The sequence below is a fragment of the Macaca fascicularis genome, chromosome 1 (assembly GCF_037993035.2).
Source record: "Macaca fascicularis isolate 582-1 chromosome 1, T2T-MFA8v1.1".
In the NCBI taxonomy this organism is placed as follows: domain Eukaryota; kingdom Metazoa; phylum Chordata; class Mammalia; order Primates; family Cercopithecidae; genus Macaca; species Macaca fascicularis.
In genome coordinates, this window is record NC_088375.1 from 41,603,917 (window position 1) to 41,629,359 (window position 25,443).

At 36.0% G+C, this 25,443-nt stretch overlaps 2 protein-coding genes across 9 annotated transcripts in view; both read left to right on the forward strand.

Moving 5' to 3' along the window:
* The window catches only part of TSEN15 (tRNA splicing endonuclease subunit 15), a 70,235-nt gene that overhangs the window by 5,688 nt on the left and 39,104 nt on the right, over nucleotides 1–25,443 (forward strand). The window contains exons 4-5 of one of the 8 annotated variants that reach the window (XM_015446892.3): nucleotides 15,213–15,366; nucleotides 15,883–17,262. The exons of 3 other annotated variants lie outside the window; for them this stretch is intronic. In XM_015446892.3, coding sequence (XP_015302378.1) covers nucleotides 15,213–15,366; nucleotides 15,883–15,903 — 175 coding nt within the window. In that variant the 3' untranslated portion in view covers nucleotides 15,904–17,262. Of the gene's footprint in view, nucleotides 1–3,395; nucleotides 3,406–8,663; nucleotides 8,689–9,829; nucleotides 12,545–15,212; nucleotides 15,367–15,882; nucleotides 17,263–25,443 lie in introns of those variants that run through there. 4 more of the 8 variants (XM_005540221.4, XM_015446901.3, XM_015446898.4 and 1 more) reach the window with 4 other exon arrangements.
* On the forward strand, nucleotides 6,821–7,268 carry LOC135968870 (small ribosomal subunit protein eS26). The gene has a single exon (XM_065537347.2). It carries the CDS (start codon nucleotides 6,836–6,838, stop codon nucleotides 7,214–7,216), a length of 381 nt encoding a protein of 126 aa, XP_065393419.2. The 5' UTR covers nucleotides 6,821–6,835; the 3' UTR covers nucleotides 7,217–7,268.

Consider the following 25,443-nt stretch of genomic DNA (forward strand, 5'->3'; position numbering starts at 1 on the left):
TGAATACCGTCGATGAATACTTACATTTTTTCTAGCTGACTATAACTGAATATATAGCAGTCTAATAGAAAGAACCCTAGACTATAAAGTCTTAAGACCTGGGTTCTAGTCTTGGGACTGACACTTAACATTTTGATTGATGCTTAGCAACACACCTAATTTCTCTGAGTTTCAGTTTCCTTGTCTTTTTTTGGTCATTGAGGGAGTTAGATTACCAGTACATGCAAGATCCCTTCTAAATTAAAGCTACTATAACTGGTTATTTTCATTGTGCATATTTCATAAAGCCATATTAAACTAAATTTGCAGATTTCTATGAAGTATTTTTTGGATTTATGATTCATAATGAGAATTGTTTTTTAATATATCAGTCTATTCATATGCTTCTTTGAGAAGCTCCTTACTGTGGGGTATTTTCTGTGTTTGAGAATTACAAATAGTTGTTAGCGTTGACATCAGATTTAATCACTAGTACTTTCCAGTTTTTACTAGCATGTTTTTCAAGGCATCCTATATCCAAGAGTCTTAATTCATTCCTGAGAACTGATTATTTCTGTCTTTTAATTACTGTAACAAATATTGTCCTAGCTAGTATTAATGTTATATTATTTGTTTGGACAAGGAGCTACTATTTGAAATTAACCTGCATTTATTCCTAAAAAATAAAATTAATGAAAGCAATAGCCTATTTTAATCAAAATCATTTCATAAGTCTAGAAGTACAAATTTGTTTCTATTGTTAATTTCTAGTATTTTCCAAGTGGTAATTAATGCTTTTCTAGCTTGAATGGCTAAAGCTTGTTTTCTTCTTCAAGTAGAATTAGTTGGAGTGATAATTTGGTAAGCCATTTTGATGCTCTTGCATTTAATAACTGAGAGAGCTTAAATCTTTATGTCTTGTTTTTATATAAATATTCTTAACTATATGATACAGTAGAATACTAATATAGAAAATAGCACAAATGAGGCCTGATACATACTAGATTTATATGTCTTTTAGTGCATAACATTTTCTCAACTCAAACTATGCAAATAACATTTTAACAAATGGAAATGTGTGTATGTGTGATTTCATTACTCAGTCTTTAACAGGGCAATCTTTTAGGTAGTAGGCATACTTTTATCTATTTTTACTTTTAGTGTATTTTATGATATAAAATGTTATATGTCTAACAGTAATGTTGCAATTCCAGCCTTTCATAGTTAATGTGGGAATTTTTCTGTGTTAGTAACACAGAGAAGAAAATGATTGATGTTGAGTCTCTGATAACCTCGTATAGCAGAGAAATTCACTGGGACATGTCCTAAAAGTGTTTGGTGGGAGGATGTGAGGGTAACTCATCATGAAAGAAAAAATACTTTTTATTTAAGAAGGAAAACAGCTTTTACTTATTCAGTGATAAAACATCTACATAAATTAATGATTCTGTTTTCACTTTTAAATATTATTTGTCAGATAATATTGCTTGGGCTTTTTGGTCTTAACAAGTATTTATTGAGTGACTCTTACGTGTCAGGCAATGATCTAGGTGCTGGGGATACCATGATAAACAAATACTTTCATGACATCCTCATGAAAGTAGTATCCTAGCACTGAATATTAGCTTAGAAAATACATGTTTGTTTTTTTTTTTTTTGGTAATTGTTGGATGGAATCTAAAAAACCAGAATTGCCCTTTGTTCAGATATTTAATTGAATGTATGATTTGGGACTGCCTTCACTTATTTTGTAGCTAGATAATTGAATAACAAGGATAATGGAGTACTGATAAGTACTTTAACAGGGTTATGTACAAAGTTATGTCAAAACTCAGAGGAAGGACAGGAAAAGTCTCTTTAGCCGGTAAGAGACCATGGTTTAGTAGGACGACTGTAAGTAATTAAGCATGACTGCCTACCTAGCATGGTGTCTAGTCACAGTAGGTGTATAGTAATATTCCTTAAGATAGCAAATGAATAAATGAATGAATAAAATTTCAGAAAAAAGAGGGAAAGGATGGAAAGTTAGATGGGAAAGTTTATTTAGATTATGAAGGCCATCATTGTTTTTACTTTTTTGCTATTACTAATGGTATTCTAATGAATAGCCTTGTGAGTACCTCCTTGTAGTCATGTATGAAAGTTTCCCTAAGAATAGCTGGGACATTTATACTTCTTTCTTTTCTTTTCTTTTCTTTTTTTTTTTTGAGATGGATTCTGGCTCTGTTGCTCAGGCTGGAGTACAGAGTGCAGTGGTGCGATCTCGGCACACTGCAATCTCCGCCTCCCAGGTTCAAGTGATTCTCCTGCTTCAGCCTCCTGAGTAGCTAGGATTACAGGCATGCACTACCACACCCAACTAATTTTTTGTGTTTTAGTAGAGACAGGGTTTTACCATGTTGGCTAGGCTGGTCTCAAACTCCTGACCTCAAGTTATCCACCCGCCTTGGCCTCCCAAAATGCTGGGATTACAGGTGTGAGCCCCTGGGCCTGGCCTATCCCTTCATCTTTACTGGTTATTGCTAAATTGTTACCAAAAGGGGTATTACTAGTTTATACTTGCACTTGCAATGTGTAAGTTTTCACAGACTGGGAGAAGATTTATAGCATGTGCATAACTGACAGATTAATTTAGAATTGGCTTCTGTGACTTCAGAAAAAAAATCCCAGTGGGAAACATGGGCAAAGAATATGAACAGGCAACTCACAGAAGAGGAACTCGAATGCTCAAGTATGTTTGTAAATCAGGGAATTACAAATATAAAATGTGTTTGTCTGTGATTTGTCTTAACTTTGAAGAAGACTTTCAGACAGTTTGTTTTTATTGTTTGACAAAAATAAGGTACTGTTTAATGGGGAAATTTTGAATAGAACTACAGCTAGCACTTAGAGAGTCTTTGAACAATTTCAGAAAAGGAGCTCCCTCTCGACATACAAAGAAAAATGTCTCTTCACTAAGGTTCAAGGCTTGGTGAACAGCAAAGGCCAGATTTTAGATCCACTTGTGCCAGGCACCCTTGTGCAAAGCACAATCTGCGTATCTGTACATGATGCCCTGCCCCTGAAGCATGTCTACGGAGTCTTAGGTTTCCATAAAGAACACTGTGAAAATTACTGCTAAATGGGTGGTGTCATTGAAGGGCTTTAAGCAAGGAAATGAGGCTGTTGTTTATTCTATGTGGTTTTAAGAATACTCTGCATTTGCAGAGAATGTTACAGAATTTCAAAGTATTTCAAAATATTTTTACAAGTAGACGTTCATTAAATGTTGCTTAAATTCATTAAAAGCAACAAAATCTCTAGTGGTATACAGGGTGTTTGTTTTATCCTAACTTTACATACAAAAAGCTGAAGTTAAAAGTGTATTTTGATTTGTACCCCCACTTTTTCCAAAAGATAATAAAAGGTTAAGTGAGCTGTACCAGGGTCTCAGTTAGCTTCACAGCTATTAGAGTTTCTCTTGCTTTATTGGTTTTTAAAAATATTTTATTATAAATGAAACTAGTTATGGAAAACCACACAATACAAATGTATAGATTAATGAGTTATAAGGCAAACATCTAGAACTCTTGTAATTATAACTAAGTCAAGAAATAGAACTTTTCTAGGTACCTCACAAACTTTTCAATGTGCCCCATCCCAATCATAATCTTCCTTCCCCCCAAAAGTAGCCATTATTCTTTCTTTTATAATAATAATGGGCTTTGGCCCATGTATTGTTCCCAGGACCTCTTAGCGCTAACTTTGTCTTTTGACTCTCACTCAAGAAAAAATGTTGGAATATCACTGGTGAGACTGATAATATTATCAGGAATACTAGTTTTATATTTAAAAATACCCTGCCAACTTTAGTACTCTATTGTTAGAAACAAATTACTTGCCACATAGTGTACAACCAACCTCAGCACACCAGTTGTAAATCACCATTTTAGACTCTGCTTCTTAGCTGCTTGAATATAGTGCTTTAAAAAATGCTTCGTATTCCTCAAAAAACCTTAAATAACATTTTTATTAGTAGGAGAGTTGGGTGGCATACGTAGCTGTAGAGCCAGAGGACTTGGCAGTTTCCTGGAGCTACAATTTCTTATTATTTACAAAGAGCAAAGCACATAAGGCCTGATAACTGTCTCTTTTATTGTAGGAGACAAATTTTATAATCTGTTGTTTGTAAAACTGGACCAAAGTCTGTCATTTACATAGTTAACTACAACTTAGTTATAAAATATTTCCCTAGTGATGACAAATAGTCCCGCTGTTTCAGTCACCACTTGACTGTTATGTGGCAGAGTGGCATGTATATTTATATGGTTTATTATTTATTTTTTGGTGTATATGTATTTTCTGCCTCCTTAAAAGGTAATTGTTCTAGGCAGTGTTTAACATTATATCTGTGTGCTTTTCTAAGAATACCTGAACAGTTTTTAGTGTTGGCTTCCCACTTACTTTCCCAGGCTTTAGACTTGGTGATTTTGTATACATACTTTCTGGCAAGAGAGTAGACAGATTCCTTTACAGGGTGAATGTGTATTTGAATCACTGTGAGTGAATGCATTACTTTGAGCATAAGTACGGTTTGTGATTCATGTTTTCTGTAAAGCAGTTATATATGGTATGTGATCACAGTTGAAACACTTTGTCATGTTTTTCAAGTTTCAGAAGGTCTTGTGTGTAACGGTCCTTATGAAAATATTGATTTAATGTTATTTCCTGATCTGTAATGGGAGAATACAATTGATAAAGTGCCCATTTCTGATTATCTAGTGGGAAGATTTTGCTGATGGATTATGAGGTAATTAATTGCTAGTGTTTCTTGTTTCTCCCATCTAAAAATACTTCCTAAAGCTAATGTAAAATAATGTTTAGTTTGCATTATAATGCCATATTAAATTGTGTATTTGCATGGCATCCATATGGAGAGTACTCTAGATTGTTTCTATGCTATATTGAATCTAAGGAATATATGAAGCAACTTTGGTAAATGACTGTAGAGGTACAGTTTCCTCAGACACAGCAATGATATAAAATCATATTCATAGATACACAGAGATGAAAGAGATCTGATGGATTTAAAGATGAGACAACAAGAGGAATACAAACTAAAACTAGTGACCTATCTTTTTCAGTGCTAAGATTGCAAATGAAGTCAAATTTATGTTCAGATAGCCTGATTAGCTTCACTTTGGACCACCTTGGGTCCGTTAGTATTTATTGAGTGCCCTAAATGGTAGAAGTATACTATACCGAAGTTAGGATAATAGTATTACACTTTTCTGTAATAGTAGTAGTACTACAGGTAGTTGCAAATGGGAAAATATCTTAAGTGACTTATACAGGGACTCAAATGATAAGGGAACAAAATGATTTTCTAGTCTTTAACTACTGGTAGGGTTTTTTATTTTCCCCCTCATAGGCTCTATGTCACCTCCCAATTCCAATGTAAATTTTGTTTCTTCAGTAAGATACAAGAGGTGGGAAAACCTTAGTTGACATATTTTAAGCTCATCTGTGGTTATATATAAGTTTAAAAAAAAGCTGAGCGAAGTGAAATGTCTTATACAATTATAAAATCCAGGCACAGTTAAGATACAGCTTTCTAAAACTTAATCTCCTTTTTTTTCCCCCAAAGGATTGTAGTTCCTTTTTTAGTAATATGTGAATCATTCATCCTTTCAAACCTGACGAAATTATAAACGGTTCTTTCTTCTCAATGTCAAAGAAGAATAGTGGATGGGAGAATGGAGCCTCTCCCATCACCATTTTGTTCCCCTAGGACCCCAAATAGTGGCATTTCTTTTGTTTTTATTGTTTCATGGCGGTTGGTAACCTTTCTAAATTGAATACACTCAGCCATCTTATCTAAGACAAAAATAATTCAAAAGTTCTTCTTGGCATCCGCATATTACTTGAGAAGTTTAGAAAAAGATGTAAACATTCAATTACCAAATTGCTCCTCTGCAAGCTCAGCTACCATGAAGCTAAAAGTCTAAGAGCTTTTAAAAGTTGGTTTGAATAAAATTATTTTGGCAAGATTATTGTACAATTAAAGGAATTTATGCCTTAAGAGAAGTGAAAATAATTCTGTGCACATTAGAAATGAATGTCAGAGCCAAAGTTAGGATTCCTAGCCTGAGGTGCTTTGCTTAATATGATGCTTAGCTTATTAATGTATATCACATCCTATTTCCCTCAATGTTGTTTTCAAAAGAATGTACTCTCTTTTTCTCATACATTGAATCCAATGAATTTTAGTTATTTTTTCTTTGTCAGAATTAATTTTTCCCAATATAGCTTTTAAAGGCTGTCAATAGTAATTTTTATTTTTTTAAAGGACATGATTAAAGAACATTTTATTAGCTGTTTGTGTTATCACAGCAGTAACCCAGATAATATAAATGGACAGATTATTTATTTTTAAATCCATTGCCTTTGTGTTTTCATGAGGAGAAGAAAAAAACTAATATTTTAATACACTGAGATGTGTAGGGAAAATTAAAAGTTTACTGGTCTTACCCTTCACTAAAAATGTTATAAATGTATTTAATTATACTTTTTATTTAAATATAATGAATATAAACATAATTATATACTATCTAGAGGCAAAATTTGGTTTTAGGATAGAATAAAAAGGTAAATTGCAAATTATTCCAGTATTTTCTAAGTTGCTTATTTATTTATTGGCTGCCTGGGCTCAAGGGGTACAAAATATCATAGACTTTGCCTACAAGATGCTCACAGTCTAGAGCTGAGGTGGACAGACATTTACATCCAGTGTGAGAAATGTAATGACAGATATGTGCAGGGTACTGAGGAAGACCACAGAGGGAGGAGACCTAACTTCGACTGGTGGGATAAAGAGATGAGAGAGCTTTCTTCGGTCCGTACGTCCAAAATGACAAAGAAAAGAAGGAACAACGGTCGTGCCAAAAAGGGCCGTGGCCATGTGCAGCCTATTCGCTGCACTAACTGTGCCCGATGCGTGCCCAAGGACAAGGCCATTAAGAAATTCGTCATTCGAAACATAGTGGAGGCCGCAGCGGTCAGGGACATTTCTGAAGCGAGCGTCTTTGATGCCTATGTGCTTCCCAAGCTGTATGTGAAGCTGCATTACTGTGTGAGTTGTGCAATTCACAGCAAAGTAGTCAGGAATCGATCTCGTGAAGCCCGCAAGGACCGAACACCCCCTCCCCGATTTAGACCTGCGGGTGCTGCCCCACGTCCCCCACCAAAGCCCATGTAAGGAGCTGAGTCCTTAAAGACTGAGACAGACTATTCTCTGGAGAAAAATAAAATGGAAATTGTACTTTAAAAAAAAAAAAAAGAGATGAGAGAGTCTGGGAAAACTTACTGGAGGACAAGATGTTTGAAATATACAGGAACAAGGAACAAGGATGGGAATGGATGCCCTGGTTAAAGTAATAATATGAGCAAGGTATTGAGGGCTGAGAGGGCCTGAAATTTGCCAATAGTTCATTATGACTGGGTATGTAGTAATGGCAGAGAGAGTACCTGCCTGCAGTTGGTGAGAAGCCCTAGATTGGTGTGGGGTGGGTGGAGAAGGAGGAGTGAGTATGTGTGATACAAGAGAGATGGGAATGGAGAGAAAAGGAGTGGAGGAAAGGAGAGATAGACATAGAAAAAATATGAAAAAACAAACAAACAACTCTCCTCCTGGGAAGTAACAGTTCAGGAAAAGCAACCTCTTAAGGATTAAGGAAGTCGAAGGTAAGAGAAAGTTAAATCAAGAGTTTGCCACTACAAAATCTTTAGGAAATCCTGAAATAAAGGTGAGAAGATTGAGTCGGGATATTAGGAATTGCAATGCTTGTTTCTGTTTTCTGTAATGGATACCAATTACAATGTGCAAATGTGTAAGGATATAGATGTTTAGCTATTAATGCAAGAACCTAATTTGGGGATTTGAGGAGGTTCAGTGACTAGGGCTCAGTCATCTGAGCTTTTCTCTTCGTTATACTCACTCCCTAAGCAGCATCATCTGGTTCCAAGGTTTTAAATATCATCGATATACTGATGACTCCCAAATTTTTATCTCCATCTCACCCTCTTCCATGAACTTCAGACTCATATATGTAACTGCCTACTTGACATCTCTACTGCGATCTAAAAAGGCATCTCAAATTAGCATGTCCAAAAAGAAATCTTGATTTGCTCCTATACTTTCTCCTTCTGTAGTTTTCTTTATGTCAATAAATGGCAACTGTATTCATTTTGAAGCTCAGGCCAAAAACCTTAGAGTCATTTTAAAATGTATGCACACACACACACACACACACACACGCACACTTTATTTTTTAGACCAATTTTCGATTTACAGAAACAATTGAGCAGATAGTACAGAGATTTCCCATCTAAGTCCCAGTCGAGCAGTGTTTCCCCTGTTATTAACATCCTTGTGTTAGTATGGTATATTTGTTACAATTAACCAATATTCATACATTATTATTATTATTAACTGAAATTTGTCATTTACATTAAGGTTTTTTTAATTGCATAATTCTATGGTTTTTGACAAATGCATAATGTCATGTATTCATCGTCACATACAGAATAGTTTCAGTGCCATAAACATTCCCTATGCTTCATTTATTCATCCCTCTCTTCACCCCCAAGCCCACCCCTGGCTGCCACTGAACTTTTTACTTTCTGTGTTGTTTTGTCTTTTGCAGAATGGCATATAGCTGGAATAATACGGTATGTAGCCTTTCAGATTGGCTTTCACTCAGCAATATGTATCCTTGTTAGCATGGCATTTTGGGTTTTAGCTACCCTAGTGGGCACACAGTGGCATCTCATTGCCGCTTTTTTAACTTCTTGCAATTTCCTAATGACATGATGTTGAACATCTTTTCATATGCTTATTTGCCACATATGAGGTGTCTGTTCAGATTTTTTGCCCATTTTTAAATTCGGTTTTCTTTTTGTTAACTTTCAAGAGTTCTGTGTATATTTTCAATGCAAGTCCTTTATCAGATATGTGTTTTACAAATATTTTCTCCCAATCCATGGCTTATATTTTCATTCTCTTAACATTGTGTTTTGCAGAACAGAAGTTTTAAATTTTAATAGAATCTGATATAATATTTTTTTCCTGGATCATGCTTTTGGTATTTTATCTAAAAACTCATCACCAAATCCAAGGCATCCTATTTTGTCTTACAGAAGTTTTATAGTTTTGCATTTTACATTGAGGTCTATGATCCATTTTGAGTTAATTTTTATGAAGGATGTAAGTTCAGTGTTTAGACTGATTTTTTCCAGGTGAATATCCAGTTACTTTAGCACCATTTGTTGAAAAGATGTTTCTTTCTTCATCAAATTGCTTTTGTTTTTTTTGTCAAAGATCAATTGACTATGTGGGTAAATTCTGAGCTCTCTATTCTATTCCATTGACCTATCTATTCCTTAACCAATACCACATGATCTTGACTATTATAGCTTTTCGATAGGTCTTTTTTTTTTTTTCTTTGTGTGTTTTTTTTGAGATGGGGTCTCACTCTTGTGCCCAAGTTGGAGTGGAAAGGCACGATCTCGGCTCACTGCAACCTCTGCCTCCTGGGTTCAAGCAATTCTCATGCCTTCGCCTCTCCCACGTCTGGCTAATTTTTGTATTTTTAGTAGAGGCAGGGTTTCACCATGTTGGCCAGGCTGGTCTCAAACTCCTAACCTCAAGTGATCCACCTGCCTTAGCCTCTTAAAGTGCTGAGTTACAGGTGTGAGCCACTGTGCCTGGTTTGTAATAGGTCTTAAAGTCAGATAAAATCAGTCCTCTCACTTTGTTCTTTAACATTTTGTTGGATATTCTGACTCTTTGGCCTTTCTGTATCAGTTTTAGAATCAGCTTGTCAATATCTACAAAACAACATGCTGGGATTTTGAATGGGATTGCACTTACTGTGGATCACATTGAGAAGAATTGGTATCCAGGATATGGACTATCTCTCGATTTATTTAGATCTCGTATGATTTCTTTCATCAGAGTTTTACAGTTTTCTTCACATAGATCCTATAAATATTTTTAGATTTATACCTAAATGTTTATCTTTTATGAAGCTAATGTAAATGGTGTTTTGTTTTTAATTTCAAATTCCAGTTGTTTATTGCTGACATATAGGAATAAAGTGGACTTTTGTATATTATCCTTGTATCCTGTAACCTTGCTATAATCTCTTAGTTTTTATTCTTCCATTTTCTCATACCCCCAAATTAATTTATCAGTAAACCCCGTCAGTTCCTTAAAAATACATCCAGAATCTGTCCATGTCTTACCACTTCTCTACAACTGTTACCACTCTCGCTTAAGCTGCTATTATCTCACCTCCTGGACCTACTAAGTGGTCCTCCTTTAAAACACTTGCTATATTAATGCTAGTAAACCTATTGCGTATTTGGTTTTCTTTGATTATCTACTGTCTGTTTTCCTCCACTAGAAAGTAAGTTCCCTGAAAGTGAGAACTTTGTTTTGTTTATTGGTATATCCCTAGGGTCTAACCTGGTACCTCGTACATGGTGCTAAGTAAGTATTTGTTGAAAGATTGGGTAAGCTATCTTAGGCTAACTGTGTTCCTGCAGCAGAGACTTGCTAAATAATACCTTAAAGATCATAAGAATGTACTATAAGCAACCTTTTAAGAGTTTCCAAAAAATTAGAATATCTGCAAAATCTGCCAGGCACAGTGGCTTACACCTGTAATCCCGGCACTTTGGGAGGCTGAAGTGGGCAGATCCCAGCACTTTGGGAGGCTGAGGTGGGCAGATCGCCTGAGGTCAGGAGTTTGATACCTGGCCAACATGGCAAAACCCCGTCTCTTCTAAAAATACAAAAAATTAGCTGGTGTGGTGGTGTGTGCCTGTAGTCCCAGCTACTTGGGAGGCATAGTGAAGCAAAGGAATCACTTGAACCCAGGAGGTGGAGGTTGCAGTGAGCCAGGATCACACCACTGTGCTGCAGCCTGGGTGACAGAGCGAGACTCTCTCAAAAAACAAACAAACAAACAAACAAATATACACACACACACACACACACACACACACGTATCTGCAAAATCCATCCACTTGCAGGATTTATCACCATTTTCCATGCTTTACATTGTAACCTGCCAATGTTATGAATAACCTCTTTACTTTTTAGTTGAATTTCTTTTCATTTATATTCTCTCTGCCCTTTCACCCCTCATTTTCCCTAGTGCCTTGGGAAAAGGACTTAATATTAATTCTGGAGTAAAGGGTTACCAGAACTAGTTCTTTCTTTAGAACGTCTCTGCAGATATTCTTAGATATGAGATTTAATCCCCAAATGCTACATACTTTCTTGAAGGACCGTCCATTATTATTTTCCTGTAATGGAAAAATATTGCCACTTTCTGAAAGCATAATCCTTATTACAAATTCATTATAATGACCACTTTTTATTTGAGTCCCGAAGTCTCATAACTGCAAAATGACTTCTGTCATTTGGCCTCTCTGCATATTAGGATGTGTGTCCTCACCTTACCTCTGTTAGAAATCTGCTGCTGGTGAAACCCTCAATTCTGTCAGCTTCTTTTAACTGATACAGCATTTTTTTTTCTCTTACCCTTAAAAAAAAGCTTGCAGTTTATTACAGAATGACTTCCCACTGGGGTGGATAGCTTGATTGTTCAGTAAACCCCCTTGGAATTTTAGCTGCCTTGATTTTTTACTAGGAAGGCATTGGCATGAATTTCAAGGAGGAGGTCTGTTATCCCTGAAACTTTTCTTTGGAACCGAGCCTGTGGATGAATAACGCTTCTTTGGTGCCTCTGGCACCAACTTAATTTTGCATTATGTTTCAGAGTTGCATTATGGTATGTCATTCCATTATATCATAATGAGGCAAATCAAGGAGTTATTCTCTTTTACTAATAAGGCTATAGCGTATATTATTTGGCCACATTGAAGAGCAAAGAAAGAGATACTTTCTATGGGTTGAAATTAATACTACTTTTAACCCATGATACATTCATTTCAATAGCATTTGAAATTAAAAGTAATGTGGTCTTCAACTTCTTGTCCTCTTTGTAAATCTTCAGAGATTACTTAGTCTCTGTTTTAGAATCATTGTAGAAAAATCAATGCTAAGATTTATGAGAAGCATTTAAATAGCTTGGACTGAAGGTATTAGCCAAATAGTGTTAACTGTGTATTTGCTTCAGGCTTGCTTTCAAGTTAGATATATGAAGCTCTGGAATAATTTTTTTTCTGTACACAGAGCTCTTCTGTGACCAGTTATGAGAAAGAAACACCTGTTGTGAGCATCAAATTTTGTTACTGTTAATAAAATAGCTATTATTTTTGATATATATATTTCTTTAGGTGGGATTTTTCCCTTTAGATATAACTGAGTTTAAAACTTGAAACTGTTATTATTAATACATAGGTGATATTTTTCATATGTTGATTTCTATCCAGTATGAGCTATAAAGAATTTTGTCGTTTATTATTGTAGATTTGTGTGATGAAACATACAATATTTCTAATGTTGTCACAATATTTTTCCAAAGAACTGAGCTATTAAAATTTATACATATAAGGAAATATTCTGTCATTTCTAAAGTAAGATTTCAAGCCATAAGGTTGTTAGAAATTAAATGAGATTATAGTCTGGTGATACTTAAATGTTCTTGGGATCTTTACAATCATATGTGGTTTTTTTAAGAACTTCAAAATCTTTTTTTACTGTTATTATTAATAGATTGAGAAAGTATAACCCGTTGACTAAAAGGCAAAGTAAACATTTGTAGGATTTTATGCAATATCCTATAATGGAAGCAAACAAGAAAGGTCTTGTTCTTGTTTGTTGAGGAAAAGATGATGGCTTTGCTTTAAACATACTTGAAAAATCGACTAGAAGAGATCCTGAACAAGAAACTGTGTGAGACTTCTGGAGTGTACTTTGAGTAACAGAGGCAGATAAACTATTTTTTTCTGTTACTACAGAGAAGATTCACTAGTAATTCACAATCCCTGCCCCCCGCCAACCAAGTACCATAAACAAGGCCTCAGAAATGGGAACTTCCATTTCATTTTTGACAGTGATTTCTCTCAACTCTGAAAACAAAACCCCTTTTACAACTCTGAGTTAGTTTTCAAATGTTAGGGTTTCCTGCGTGGGTATTTGGGGTAAGTATGAAAATGTTTTGCCGCTTAAATCAAAGAACTCCGGAAACAAATATAAATTGAGAATGGAAAAAGAGTAGTGAATAAGATGGAAATTTCTATTCTAAATTTCAGTATATGGGCTAGAATTCCCATAAAGTTTTCCTTAGGGAACACCCCCCACCCCCCCACACACACATACAAACACACTTTCTGATTTAAATAACATTATATCTTCAGAAATGGAAAATGTGTAAAAGTTGTGTTAACAGGCTTCCTTCTTGTCTGTGTCCCATTCTCATCACAGTCTACCAGTTGGGGATGTTTAGAGAAATATATCTTGTGGCATTGAAGTGGCTTTATGTGCATTATACACTGGGTTTTATGTATGTTGCATACTGTGAAGTAATCATGATACATGCTGACAACAAAAGATGTAGATAAGTTAAAATTTTAGTTGATCCATTGTCTGTTTCTTCTTTTCCATCTTTGTAGAAAAAAATTAATTCAAGATGGACAGCCTATAAAAATTGATCTTTTTCTATTATTATTAATTTAGATATTGGTGTGCCACTTTTGAAGAAGGAAAATACTTAGCTACTAAAAGATTTGCGTTGAAGAATCAATTGTGATATGCTGCCTTTTATCACAGTGTGATTTCCCATCAGTGCTGAGTAATGAAGTTTCTGATTAATATCTATAGTTGCTTTATCAGAATATCTTTCTCTAAAGTAAATCATTCTTATGAATAAGAATCTAGCTAATTGTAATATAGTTCAGCATAGGTGGAAATAATTTTTTAAGGACTAAGTCAATTTCTGGGATTCAGACTGTTTCAGAAAATAACCATTTTCCATAATTCCACTAATGGCACAGTGTACCTTAGTATGTTTGGGTTAGTATTCAGTTTTAGCAATAATCATGGAGGCAGGGTTATCTATAAATATTATATCCCAATTTGCAAGGTGGCAAAGCTGGTATATGTACTACATAATATGACCACTTGACAGTTTACGAAGTCTTTTCATATATGCCATTTAATTGATTCATATAATAATCTTATGTGTAGACATAAGGGTGTACTACTATCTTCATTTCAAGTATCCTTGAAAAGACTTTCTCCGTTGAATTGCCTTTGTACCTTTGTCAAAAATCAACTGACCAGGCTTATAGCAGGTTAAGAAGTAACTTATATGACAGTATTAACACAAAGGATGGGGGAAGGAATGAAGCTATATTGGAGTAAACAGTGACACCAGATAGTTACATGAAGAAATGAAGAATACCTGAAATATTAAATATGTGAATGTAAAAAGACCCTAATATATTTTCCTTTCTCCTCTTAACTTTATAAAAAGAAAATTATATAAAGTAATAATTATAACACTATATTACTGGGTTTAAATATATAAATGTATATGACAATAATAGCATAAAGGAGGAGGAAAGGAATAAAGCTCTATTGGAGCAGTTTAAATTTTTTAGAATCAAGTTAGTGTTAAGCTGAGAGAAATTGTGATAAACTAAGACACAATAGTAATCTCTAGAGTCACCACTAAGAAACTCAAGAAACTATAGTAAAAAAAAAAAATTATTAATTAAAATGGCGTACTAGAAAATACCTATTTAATAGAAAAACAAGGTGATAAAGGAGGGTGAGAGGAAGAAAAAAGACATGTGATATATAGAAAACAAATAGCTAAATGGCAGGCATGAATCCAACCATACCAATGTTAATTTTAAATGTGAATAAACACTCAAAAGGGCAGAGATTGTCAGATTGGAGCTAAAAACAAGATCCAACTATATGCTGTCTATAAAAGATATACTTCAGATTCAGAGACATCAATTTTGGAAAACTGTCAACTATTTCTATACCATTCTCTTTCCTTTCCTTCTGTGATTCCAATGATGTGTATGTTAAACTTATTTGATACTATACCAGAAGCTTCTGATGTTATTTTTTAAAATTATTTTTTCTCTTTGTACTTCAGTTTGGTTTCTTGTGACCTGTTTTCAAGTTTTCTAGTGCTTTCTTCTGTGTCACATCTAGTCTAATTGAGTGACCGCAACTCCTAACTATATTGTGACTTTATTTTCAGGATAAGGGAGATCTTGAAGGCATCTCGAAAATTGCAAGGTGATCCAGATTTGCCGATGTCTTTTACTTTGGCCATAGTGGAGTCTGATTCTACAATAGTCTATTATAAACTTACTGATGGATTTATGCTGCCAGACCCTCAGGTCAGTTTTGAGGTAACTGACAGCAACAAGTACAAAAAGAGGAAAATTTTGACATGATTTTAAGTGTGACTCAAGTCATTCACAGAACTGCCACTTCCTTTGCCATAGGGAAAATTCAAGAAAAAAAGTATTGATTTTCATACCTCAGAAAATTGGCTATATTTTGTTCAAAGTAGTGTGTTCCTAGTTATTGTTGCAAAAAAATTGATTTCCTTACTCTATGGAGAATTTCATGGTTTTCCAAAGTATTTTATGAAGTCATCATGCATTTAATTATTTAGTGAGTAACTGAGGTGGAATGTAAAGGCTAACAATAGTTGTAACTAAAAAAACGCTTCTTTAAGAAATGTTAAATTGGTTGACATTTTGACAGGAACATTTTAATAAGATAAATGGGCTATATGTGATTTCTTTACATACTTTGTTGGCATAATTTGGATAATTACATTAAATAGCTTTCTAATTTTGCTTTTGGATTACATTGTTTATTGGAGAAAAGTCCATTCTGATCTTTTTTTTTTTTTCCAGAATATTTCTCTTAGAAGATGACATCTGTGTTTCCTGATGCTTGTTTTATTCATACAAGATTGGATTTGAGAACCATCAGACTGCTTTTATCTCAGAGATAGTCAGGGTTGACTTAAATAGTGAGGGTTGACTTCCCCATTCCATAAGGTTTTCATTCTGAAGAATAAAACTTCCCTAGATAGAAGACTTTCTCCTTCTTAAAAAATATAGAGTGATTTCTTTAAAACTTTCTTATCTAGAGACAGTTTAATTACAGTTGTATACAGGTTTATGCCTAGGATGTGTTCAAATGGGTGGGACCTGTCTGCTGCTTTTGTCATCCCACACTCATAGTTGCCTCTTGGTTTCTTGCTGCCACTGCCAGCTCATTGTTGAGACTGCTATCTCTTTTTCTCACTCAACTCTCCCCAGTGTGTTTTGGCCACTGCAGCTATGTTAGAATGGCATTTTATATATACCTTGTCACCTACTTCTGCCTGCTTTTTCCTCTCCAGTAGAAAGTAAAAGATTTCTTTCAATTGGTCTTCCTGTTGCAATTACTGTTATTTCTCTTTTTTGGTTAACTTTAAATCAAAACTCAAAATATGTTCATCCAGTGTGTAAACTTAAGTGTCTTGAGTAACAGGAACCAGAGACAAGTTACCTACAAGAGTTCTGGGCTATCCTTTTCATTCTTATCACATATCATAGCTTGAATGTTACAAGAGTGTGGGAGAGTATGAACCTTAAAAATGTCTTCATTAATTAGACCCAGTTATTCCACTTTTGTTAATGTCTCTCAAATTGTACAAAGTATGAAAAATTATATGCACAAAGATATTCCAAGTGACATTACTTTTAGTAGCCCAAATTATAAACCACTTTAAAGTTTGGGGTAAAGATTGGCAAACTTTTTCTATAAAGGGCCAGAAAGTAACTATTTTAGGTTTTTAAACCTACTGTCTCTGTCATAACTTGTCAACACTGCTGTATGAAGCACAAAAGCAGCCACAGACAATACATAAACAATATGGGCGTGGCTTTGTTCCAGTAAAACTTTATTTACAAATGTGGCGCCATAGTTTGCATCCCTGCATCTAAGGAATAGTCAATAAACAGATATATACAAATGGTACATAATGTACATACTAAAAATTAGTAATGAATATTATTAAAAGCATGAAAATGTTACATTAAGTAAAAATTGCAAGATGGAAAAGTGTATGAGTGGATGTAATCATGGCTGAAATAACAGACCAAGCATTCTATAAAAAGATAACAAAGTAAATCAAATTACTAACCGGTTATAGTGGTATGGGAGGCAGAAAATGGATGACTTTGTCTTTTCTTAATGTTTTTATTTGTATTACTTTTATAATAAAAATGTTTTAAAATTAAAAAGTGTCTTGAAATCTGTATTAGTTATCTATCATTGCAAAATAATATTACCACAAATGTAGCAACTTAAAACAGCACACATTTATTATCTTATAGTTTTTGTGGGTAAGGGACCTGGGCACAGATTAGTTGGGTCCTCTGTGAGGCTCCAGTCTCATCTGAGACTTGACCGGGGAGGGGTCAGCTTTTTCACCCACATGGTTATTAGTAGCCTTCAGTTCCTTGAGAGTGCTCAATGCTTATGTGCCATTGGCAGGAGGCCACCCTCAACTCTTTGCCACATGGGCCTTCTCAATATAACTGGTTGCTTTCTCAAAGCCCGCAAAGGAGAGTCTCAGCAAGATGGACTGTATAATCTTATATAATGTAATCACATACATCCCATCACCTTTGCCATATTCTGTTGGTTGGAAGCAGGTCATAGGTCCTGCCTACACACTAGGGTTTCATGGCTGATTAGGAAACAATAATAACAAGAATGGAAAAAATGATGAAAATTAGGACCATCACAAAATAGTATAAAGCATCATTCTTCATCTGTAGTCATTCGTGACTCCTTCCTTGGATGGTATTTGAATTTCACTTTTATTCTTGGTGGGAGGTCTCCATAACTCCTTCAGGCTCCCTCTGCTTCCCCAGAAGACATGAAGATGCACCTATTCGGAACGATATGTGTTTTGGTGACTCTAGTGGAAAATTTGCAGGCCTAAGAATCCTAAAACAGTTTATGATAAATTCTTAGGGTCTCTTGATTTGTTAAGTCTCTCATTTGATTAATTTTGAGGTCTTTCATTATAATTCCAGAAAATAGCATTTTCTGAAAGAAGTGTAAGGATAATGAATGTCAGATTTGTGTGTCAGATCTGTTGACCAGTGGGCTCCTATATAACTACAAAACCGAAAGTGTCATTTGGGATTGGCTGTGAAAGGTGCTTTCTCAACTCTTTAAAACTAGGATTCAATCCTGCTGTATGTCTTGCTATGTTTACTCTATTTCAGAATGTTCCCTGTGTACTTGACCAAAGTTGTTCTGTCCAAAGCCAGCCAGATACATCCTAACATGAATAATGGCCCAGAACTGTTTGGAAAGGGAGGCCACCCAGCTGTGTGTGTCTCATTTTAATGAAAAACTAGATAAAGTGATTTAAGTAATTTTGTAATTGAGTTTACATTTGTCTCCTTGTTAGACTGGACTCCTTAAGAACATAACAAGAAATCATGTATTTTTTAATATATCTCTGTATCCTGCCTCTTTGCACAGTAACTCACATATAGTAAACCCACAGTAAATACTTGGCAAATGAATGAATGCTGATTATAGACATGTCTGATTATATAATGGCTTATTTTTTCCCTCAAGGCAAATAAAACAATTCATTTGAACACCAGAGGGCACTGCTAGATAACCACAGCATTTTCAGACTCTACTAAGAGTAGATTGGCTGGAGAAGTGATGCTCTTGAACATTTATTTTCAATCTGTGGGAAATAGCATAAATAAAAATATAAGTAAATTTTACATACTCACATCCCCTTTTTCTTTCTGGCATGCCTCTAAAATTATACTGACATTAAATACGTGACTTGATTCATGCTTTGCTTGAAATGTAGATCTATATTTAGAAATAAAAGGCTGTTTGGGGTAGGAGTAGATGGGGTGGGATATACTGGCTAAGTGCTGATGGTGAAAGATATGTATTGCTGCTTTAATACAAGCAGGTATGCCTTGTTGTATTACAATTCTCTTTATTCTGTTTTGGAGATAATGTGTTTTTTACAAATTGAAGGTTTGTGGCAACCCTGCCTCAAGCAAGATTGTCGATGCCATTTTTCCAACATGTGATCATTTTGTATCTCTCTGTCATATTTTGGTAATTCTTGCAATATTTTAAACTTTTTTATGATGATTATATCTGATATGGTAATCTTTTTATCAGGGATATTTGATGTTACTATTGTAATTGTTTTGGTGTGCCACAAATTGTGCCCATATAAGACAGCAAACTTAGTTGATAAATGTTATGTGTGTTCTGACTGCCCTACCAACCAGGCTTTCTGCGGTTTCTCTCCCTTCTGGCTTCCCTATTCCCTGAGAAACAGCAATATTGAAATTAGGCCAATTAACAACCCTACAGTGGCCTCTATGTGTTCAAGTAAAAGGTAGAGTAATACATCTCTCACTTTAATTCAAAAGCTAGAAACGATTACACTTAGTGAGAAAAACATGCCAAAAGATGAGATAGGCCGAAAACTAGGCCTCTTGTGCCAAACAGCAAGTTGTGAATGCAAAGGAAAAGTTATGGAAGGAAATGAAAAGTGCTACTCCAGTGAACACATGAATGAGAGTCAAACAGCCTTATTATTGATATGGAGAAAGCTTGAGAGGTCTGCAGAGAAGATCAAACCAGCTACCACATTCCCTTAAGCCAAAACCTAATCCAGAGCAAGGCCCTACCTCTCTTCAATTCTGTGAAGGCTGAGAGAGGTAAAGAAACTGCAGAAGAAAAGTTTGAAGCTAGTAGAGCTTGGTTCATGAGGTTTAAGGAAAGAAGCTGTCTTCATAACTTAAAAGTGCAAAGTGATGCAGCAAATCGTGATGTAGAAGCTGCAGTAAATTATCAAAAAATCTAGCTAAGATAATTGTTGAATGTGACTTTATTGAATAACAGGCTTTAAATGTAGACAGAACAGCCTTATATTGAAAAAAAAAATGCCATCTAGGACTTTCATGGCTAGAAAGAAGCCAATGCCTGGCTTCAAAACTTCAAAGGATGGGCTAATTCTCTTGTCTGGGGCTAATGCAGCTGATGACTAAATTAAAGCCAATGTTCATTTACCATTCTGAAAATCCTGGAGTCCTTAAGAATTATGCTCAATCTGCTCTACTTATACTCTATAAATGGAACAACCATGCCTGGATGAAAGCACATCTGTTTACAGCATGGTTTACTGAATATTTTAAGCCCACAATTGAGACCTACTGCTCAGAAAAAAATATTTCTTTCAAAATAAACTGTTCATTGACAATGCACCTGGTCCCCCAAGAGCCCTAGGGGCATGTACAAGGAGATTGATGTTGTTTTCATGCTTGTGAACACATTATCCATTCCATAAGGTCAAGGAGTGATTTTGACTTTGAAGTCTTACTGCTGAAGAACTACATTTTGTAAGGCTGTAGCTGCTATAGATAATTACTCCTGTGATGGATCTGGGCAAAGTAGACGGACAACTTTCTGGAAAGGAACTGCCATTCTAGATGCCATTAAGAACATTTGTGATTCATGGGAGAAGGTAAAAATGTTTGAAGGATGTTGATTCCAACCCTTGTGGATGACTTTGAGCATTCAAGACTTTAGTGGAGGAAGTAACTGTAGATGTGGTAAAAATAGCAAGGGAATTAGAATTGGAAGCAAAGCTTGAAGATATAAATGGATTGTTATAATTTCATGAGACAACCTGAACATATGAGGAGTTGTTTCTTATGGATGAGCAAAGAGTAGATTCCATCTACTCCTTGTGCAGATACTGTGAGCACTGTTGAAATGATAACAACATATTTAGAAAATTACATAAACTTAGTTAATAAAGAAGCAGCAGAGTTTGAGAAGATTGATTCCAATTTTGAACATTTTACTGTGGGTAAAATGCTATCAAGTAACATCAGAGTCTATAGAGAAATCTTTGGTGAAAGGAAGAGTCAATGATTTTGGCAAATTTCATTGTATCTTATTTTAAGACTTTGCCACAGCCACCGCAACCTTCAGCAAGCACCACCCTGATCAGTTAGCATCCATCAACATCAAGGCAAGACTCTCTGCCAGCAAAAAAATTATGACTTGCTGAAGCCTCAGATGATTATTAGCCTTTTTCGCAATAAAGTATTTTAAAATTAAGGTGTATGCATTGTTTTTTAGACATGATGCCATATACTACATGTTTGTGTAAAGGTAAGTTTTATATGCACTAGGAAACCAAAAAAATCGTATGACTTCTTTTATTGCAATATTTACTTTATTGCAGTGGTCTGGAACTGAACCTTCAATATGTCCAAGGTATGCCAGTATAAACTTTTCTGTAAAAGGGATACCCTCTTTAGCTGGGGCATGAAAGAGGGAAATGGCACGTGAGGATTTCTCTCTGGTGCTGCCTTTGCCTTTCTTTTCTGGAGTCCCTGATCAATGTGCCCTCTGTGCTAGGGCAGCTCAGTGGAATGCTAAGCTAGGTCCTATGGCTCCAGACTAAGTATTTGCTTCTCCTGGCTGAGCCTCTTTAGAAGAATAAGTTACTAAACACTATAGATCTCTTGTCAAGAACATGAAGGAAGAGGTACTTTGGAATTCAAATTTACAATTAGAATAGAAGAATAATCTGCAAAGTTCATGTAGTCAGCATTTTTTTATTTTTATTTTTTATTTTTTACTAAAACAGCTTTTCCCTTTTATAAGTCTGGAACCAAATGACTTAACCAAAACTTCATGGTGTTTCATCTCTTGCTGAGTATTTCTATTCTGAATTCCTCTCTGAGGTCACTTTTTCCACTGCAGCCCCTAGCAGGAGGCCTCTTCACTACTGCAGCACAGTGGTTCCTGCCAAAGTTTATAGTTCTTCTATACAGAAGCTCTTTATTCATCTGCCGTATTTTACCTTGAGTGTTTACATGTGCAGAATAATGTGCTATCCTCTGAACAATTAATAGTACAATTTTCCCTTCTTTCTGGCCAATAACTCTTCTGTTCCTTACCACCCCCATTCTTGCAGCCTAATCCTCTTAATGATCCTTGGATAAGAACTGCTTGTACTCACTAAGGAAAGTGGATGGAAAAATCAAATGTCTAGTAGGTGGATGTGCTATTATAATGTTTAAATGATTCTGAAAATTTTCCCAAAGCCAATTTAAGCAAAATCAGAGATTGGCCTTTTAGGTTTCTGGGTACTAAGTGGAAGTAATAAGTATTTTATTAAATGTTATTTATTTATCAATTTATCTTCAGACATTAACTGGTATCTTAGCTAGGACAACCATTACAAAATACCATAGCCTGGGTGGCATAAACACAGAAATTTATCTCCTTACAGTTCTGGATGCTGGGAGTTCCAAATTAAGGTGCTAGGAAGGCTCTTTTCCTGGTTTGCAGATGGCAGCCTTCTGGCTGTGTCCTCACATGGCCTTTCCTCTGGGGCATGGCGAGATTGAGAAAGAGAGAGAGAGTCAGAGCACGTGCAAGTGCATGCTCTCTGGCGGCATCTTTTCATCTTCCTATAAGAACACCAGCACCATCAGATTAGGGCCCCATCCTTTTAACATCATTTAACTTTAATTGCCTCCCTAAAGGCCTTATCCCCAATTCCAGTCACATTGTGGGATAGGATTTCAATATATGAATTTGAAGGATACATAATGCAGTCCATATAAACTGGGCTCCTTCTTTGTGCTCAGATACTATGGTAAGTCTAGGGATACAAAGATTGGTGAGACATGACCTCTGCCCTCAAGGAACTCAGGCAATTACAACTCTCTTTAGTCAAAATTCTAAACACCTGTTGTTAGTGTGAATTGAGGAATACTTGTCTTGCAGTGTATAAAGTTTGTGTAGTTCACTTAAGGGTGAAGGGGTTCAACAACTTATGATAAAGAGTTTTCAAACCATCATCATATGTGTATTATTTGTCCTAAAGGACTCAGCATTGGATCATATGCAAAGAAAAAGTGCACAGTGAACCTCTAAGGAGCTTATTGTCTTGCGTGAAAGGAGAAAATCTAGGTACAGAATAATTCGAGAGCATTACAAGGACAATATTACATATAAATGCAAAATTATAATCATGTTGTACTTTATTCACTACTAAGTGCTTCAGAACCCTATATCTTGATGCTCACAACAGAGCTGATGTTACTTACATGTTATTAACTTTTTATCCTCATAAGAGAGAGAAGTTAGGGCACAAGTGGTTAACTAATAGCTCCATGTAGTAGAAAGCAAATGGAGTGGGTAATGCAGATTAGATCCAGGTCTCCTGATACCTAGCACTCTATTGTTTTCAGAATATTATGTTGCCTTTTTCTTGTATGATGCAGAGAAATATATTAGTGTGTGCCAAAGAGTCTTTGGGAGGAAAAAATTATTCAGTTCTGGAGGGAGTTAGGAAGTGATTTTGGGATCAATTACATTATCCTCTGATACTTGAACAAATGTATCAAAATGTCAAGCTATTTGTGGGTAATTCTGAAAAACATATTCATAAGCAATGTATTTACAGAGTTTCATTCCAGAAGATAAACACATTCATGCTCATGCTTTTATGTTGGCAAACCTAAAACAATATTTAATAGTAAATACAGAAGAACTCATAAGGTTTCTCTGCTTGTTGACGCTAAATTTTGTGCTGGCACAAACAGAAAATCCAGAAACTTATAAATGATCATTTCACCTCAATGAAGAAGGGTCTTGCACCCCAAGTATTCCTCAGATCTGCCTGCCAGTGCTTGGAATCCTAACATAATTCTGTTTCTTAATCATGAATCAATAATCCAATTTGGTAGCACCTTCGTGGGTAAGACATTGTGCTAAGATCTGGGGGAAAGACAATTCCAAATATGTTATTATTAGATTCAATAGGTCAGATTAATCCGCTTAACTGTTACAAGAATATTTAAATGTTTATTCTCAATTTCTATACTTACATCATTGCAGAGCAGCAATAGTTTGTGGATTGATACCTGTGTATGAACCACACTTTGAGTGGCATGTGTTAAAAGCTTTGGTGAGAAATGAGAGCCTGAACCCCAGTTCTAGGCATATGCCCAGTTCTAGCTAGCCTGGGCATACTAGTCAGGATGGGTTAGATTATTATGCAGCAACAGCCAGCGAGTTCATTTAACAAGTGTTTATTGCTTGCTCACTTTACATGCCCATTGACTGAAACGGCCCATAACATGCCCTTTACTCTGGAAATCAGAGTGACAGGGCCTCCACCATCTGAAATGCTGTCAGTTCCAGCTGCAGGAGGCAGAGTGCTGCAGTGTTGCTTACTGCAATTAGGAAGCAGCCCGTGTTACTCCTGTCCACGTTTCACTAGCCAAAGGAAGCCACATGACTGGCCGTGATGTACCTCAAGAAAGAGGGAAAGTGCAAATCTGTCATGTTCCTGGATTGAGGAAAAGGAATATACAGAGAGCAGCACTTCCAGGTAATAGAAAGGAGCGGAGGGAGCCAGCAGGTAGATTTAACAACTGGATAGCTGTGTGAACAGAAAAGGAGTTGGAGTTAAACCTTAAACTATTGAGTCCCATCACTTTAATGGGAGTGAGTTTCAGGTTGTTTTGGGAAGACGGTGAGAGGACGTTACAAGAAGGAAAGGGCACTAAGTACCACCAGGTTGGGAAACGGCCACCTAGAGGACTTTTTCCCACTTCATGGCTCAGGTTCTGGAGATCAGAAAGAAGATCTTGTATGGATCAGGAACCTAAGGTTGCTGGAGACTTTATTCTTTCCGTTCTTCTGATGCACCAGATGTTACACAGACTATGTTGTCCTGGCCATTTCTTTACTTCCATAAGCATGGAAAAAAGAAAGCAGGTGTGCCTGTAGCATAGAAGATTTAGTGGAACTCTGCGAGAATATTTCTGAAGGAAGCTGGTTAAATATGGATGCATGGGTGGGGCTGGGTTTATGAAGAGACTGGTGGCAACTCCTCTGGGATGGATTGTTGTCTATGTGGGATAGTGGACATGGAGTGTTTGTATAGATCTAGGACACCTTCAGGGTGCATTAGCATCTGACAGGGAGAGAGTTGGGGAACAGACATCAGTCCTTAGGGTTTCTCATCAGTCACATGGGTAGTGGCTGATTTGGTCATCATCCTGCAGTGCCTGAGGTCCATCTGGGTCTCTCATGACTTTTTCTCTTGAGCACTTGGAAAATATTTGGTCTGGTCCTGAACTCCAGGGACATGTTGGGGAACTTTCAGGCTGTTTTGGGTCCTCTCCATTTAGATACACTTTCCCAGCCATATGTTCTTCTCTGCTGTCTCCATAACATGTTGGAGAAAGATCCTGAGCCTGAGATATGTGGGGTATGTGGAGCTTTACTTGGGCCTGTAGGCATAGTGGGGGGTATAGGGTCGGGGGGGTGCTGGCCAGATTCTCTTTCATTTCCTCTATTTCCTCTTCTCCGCACCAGCAACT